The 3,230-nt window shown below is 43.5% G+C and overlaps 1 protein-coding gene across 1 annotated transcript; it reads left to right on the top strand.

Annotated features, from left to right (window-relative positions):
- The first annotated feature begins 1,496 nt into the window (after positions 1-1,496).
- LOC122650530 (PAN domain-containing protein At5g03700-like) lies at positions 1,497-3,024 on the top strand. Its single transcript, XM_043843934.1, has one exon. The coding sequence runs from the start codon at positions 1,534-1,536 to the stop codon at positions 3,022-3,024; it is 1,491 nt and encodes a 496-aa protein (XP_043699869.1). The 5' UTR covers positions 1,497-1,533.
- The last annotated feature ends 206 nt before the right edge of the window (positions 3,025-3,230 follow it).

Below are 3,230 nucleotides of genomic sequence, written 5' to 3'. Positions count from 1 at the left end.
CTCGTCGGGACTTCTTCCCTAAGCTGACAGTAGCCCATTTTTCCGCCAATCATATAAGTTTTTGAAATCTAAAATCGGGTTAAATAGGAGTGTTTCCACTAATTTTTTCTCCAACAACAGTTGCCTGAATTTGAATCACCGGACAGAGTTCTTTGTTCACCGAAGTCGGAATGCCCAATGGCCACCTGGAGTGCGCGCCGATAATGCCTGAGAAAATGGACAGAAACCCTTAAGGGTTCTGTTTGTTCCACGCTAGAGCTTGAAGACGAAGACAATCCCGCCATTTGCCTAGTTTCTAAGGGTCTTATGGTCCTTTTGCATAGGTTATGTCATTTTTGGGTTTAGGTTTGGGATTTGTGATATAAGGATAAAAGGGTAACAGTACATTAATGAAGGGTAATATGTCCATTTATGAATGTTTTATTTCAACTCACAGTTTCAACTTAATAGACTGGGTTTACTTGTAAATCCCAATTTGGATCCTCTACTGTTGAGCTGCTCGGCAGGACTGTGCTGTCAAGACACAGCAATGTGAGAAATGACAGCCTTAACCCCATTCGGGCAAGGCGCTTGGGCAGAGGTAAGGCGGTCATTCCCCGCCTTACTGTGTCTCGGCAGCACGATCCTGTCGGACAACTGGGCAGTAGAGGATCAGGATCTTGGAAATCACACAATAGTTCAAGGGAGGTCAATGTAATTGTTCAAACAACTGGGGGATTTCTTGTTATTGGACCAAACTATAGGAGAGATCATGTAATTTGCTCAAATATTTTTCAAGTCTGCAATCATGGTGATTCATTTTAAAAAGCACAACTTAAAGAAATAATTTATGGACCGAGCTCCTCTCCAGGGAGCCCAGCACGTCCAAGGGGCATCCAGTTGTTGGGTTGTGCTGCAAACATTCCTAGACATATATCAAGATGTGTGCAGTATAGCACAACCCTTGGATGCCCCCTGAGCGTGCCCTGAGCGCTGAGCTCGCTGGATAAGAGCCGGATCCATAATTTATACCATCTCAAAACTAAAACTATAAGCAACTTTCTGTGGTCAACTTTCAGTGTTATTTCTCTCGTAAACCAAATTGTTTACTTTCAAATTTCGAAATCTATATCTCCCATTTGCTATCTCCTATGAAATAGATAATTGATGACAAACAGTGTGTCCATTTTGGAATGGTGGAGTTTGGACCGCAACAATGTTCTATTAACATTTTTTGAAACCCTAACTACATTAAACCTACTTCAAAGCATTTTTAATGGCTAATCAATTGTTTTTATAATGAAGCTTCTTCCACGGCTGCCCAAAATTATCAATCGGGAGCAGGAGAGATGCATAGAAAGGTCAACATCTTCTGATCTCTTATGCATCTACAGCTCTTCATCTTATTCTTCTGCTAATCTCCATTTGGCAAATGGGAAACACAAAAAAAACAATATTTTTTGTTCCACTCTATCTGTCTCTCTCTCTCATACGTCGTCTGAGTTCCCTCTGATATAAAAATCTTTCTTTGCAGTCCTCTCCCTTCAGTCCACTATGGAGAGATTCACAGGGCAAACTGTTCTATCACTTGGGTTTCTTCTTCAGCTTATTGCTTTTCTCCTCTTTCTCAACCAGACATGTCTTTCAGTGGTAGCCGCTACCCCTGTACGGCTTATCAGAGGCTTCACGGCCACTCCATACCCATCTGTATCGTCTTTCCAACCTCTTCTCGACAACCCCAATGGAACTTTCTCTCTGGGGTTCCTTCGAAATGGAAGTTCCCAACTGGCTCTGGCTATTGTTCATGTCCCTTCTTCCGAACCCGTTTGGCTCGCGAATCCGAATCGGTCGGCGCTCTGGTCGAACCCCACTGAGCTCTCCTTCAATGGTAGTCTCGTCTTGTACGATCGGCACTCTGGGGTACTCTGGTCAACTGAAACCATAGGTGATTTTATTATTCTCCTTGATAATGGAAATCTTCAAATACAGAAGTTCGATGGTTTACCCTCACTTCTCTGGCAGAGTTTCGATTTTCCTTCGGATACCCTTCTCGATAATCAAAATTTCACAGTCAATATGTCTCTGGTTTCATCAAATAGCCTCTATTCTATGAGAATGGGAGACAATTTTATGGGTTTGTATTCCAATTTCAAAGCAGGGTTGGAACAGATTTACTGGAAGCACAAGGCCATGGAAGCGAAAGCTAGTATCATTGTCGGCAATGGACCAATTTACGCTAGAATCAGCCCAGATGGGTTTCTGGGTATGTATCAGACAGAAGAAGCACCAGTCGATGTGCAAGCTTTCGACACCTTTCAAAATTCAATTTCAGGAATCCGACGACTCAAGCTGGAATCGGATGGGAACCTTAGGGATTATTTCTGGAACGGTTCGAATTGGGTTTCTGATTTCCAAGCGATCAAAGACGAGTGCGAGCTTCCAAATGCGTGCGGATCTTATGGTCTCTGTATTCCAGGAGGAGGTTGTTCGTGTTTGGATAACAGAACAGAGTATTCCTCCGGTGGATGTCTTCCACAGGAATCCGGCGATATCTGCGGTACGATTGACAAAGAGAAAGCGGATTCGTATTGGGTATTGACAAGAACCGGTGTTGAGTTGCCTTACAAGGAGTTAATGGAGTTTGAAAAGATGGGATCTTTGGAGGAATGCGAGAGTTCCTGCGAGAGAAATTGCAGCTGTTGGGGAATTGTTTATAATAACGCATCTGGGTTTTGCTATGCGGTTGATTATCCGATAAACACATTGGTGAGTGTCGGAGATGAAAGCAAGATTGGGTATTTCAAGGTGATAGGAATCGAAGAAGCAAGGAAGAGAGGTGAAGGAGTGGGCTTAGCAGTTGGTATAGCTCTGTTGATTGCTGCGGTTGTGATTTTGGTTGGGGTTGGTGGGTTTATGATATTTAAGATTTGGAGGAGTAAGGAGGAGGAAGGGCATGGGATATTCAAAAAGAAGGAACAGGGGCTTTCACACATGGATCTGCTGCGTTCCTCGAGCTCTGTATCAGTTGAGCTCTCCACCAGATGAAATTGATGATTTGGGTGTTAATGCCCTTTCTTTCTGGTTGGATCTCCCACTTCGTCAAGTGGACGGTGGTGATGCCATGCCCTGATGGGTCGGAGAAACAATGAGTCGTTTAGATTAGGATTTCACGACCATTACATGACATTGCAACTCAATCTTGAAGTTTCTGGTAGTTCTCCTGGGCCGATATATTGGAAGGAAGAGGAAGA

Source organism: Telopea speciosissima, chromosome 2 (assembly GCF_018873765.1).
Source record: "Telopea speciosissima isolate NSW1024214 ecotype Mountain lineage chromosome 2, Tspe_v1, whole genome shotgun sequence".
Lineage (NCBI taxonomy): Eukaryota > Viridiplantae > Streptophyta > Magnoliopsida > Proteales > Proteaceae > Telopea > Telopea speciosissima.
Note: the sequence above shows the minus strand (reverse complement) of the source record. Positions and strands in the feature narration are given on the sequence as shown.

Bases quoted from the DNA above. Each gene is read 5' to 3' on its own strand.
- LOC122650530 (XM_043843934.1), top strand. From the start codon at position 1,534: ATGGAGAGATTCACAGGGCAAACTGTTCTATCACTTGGGTTTCTTCTT.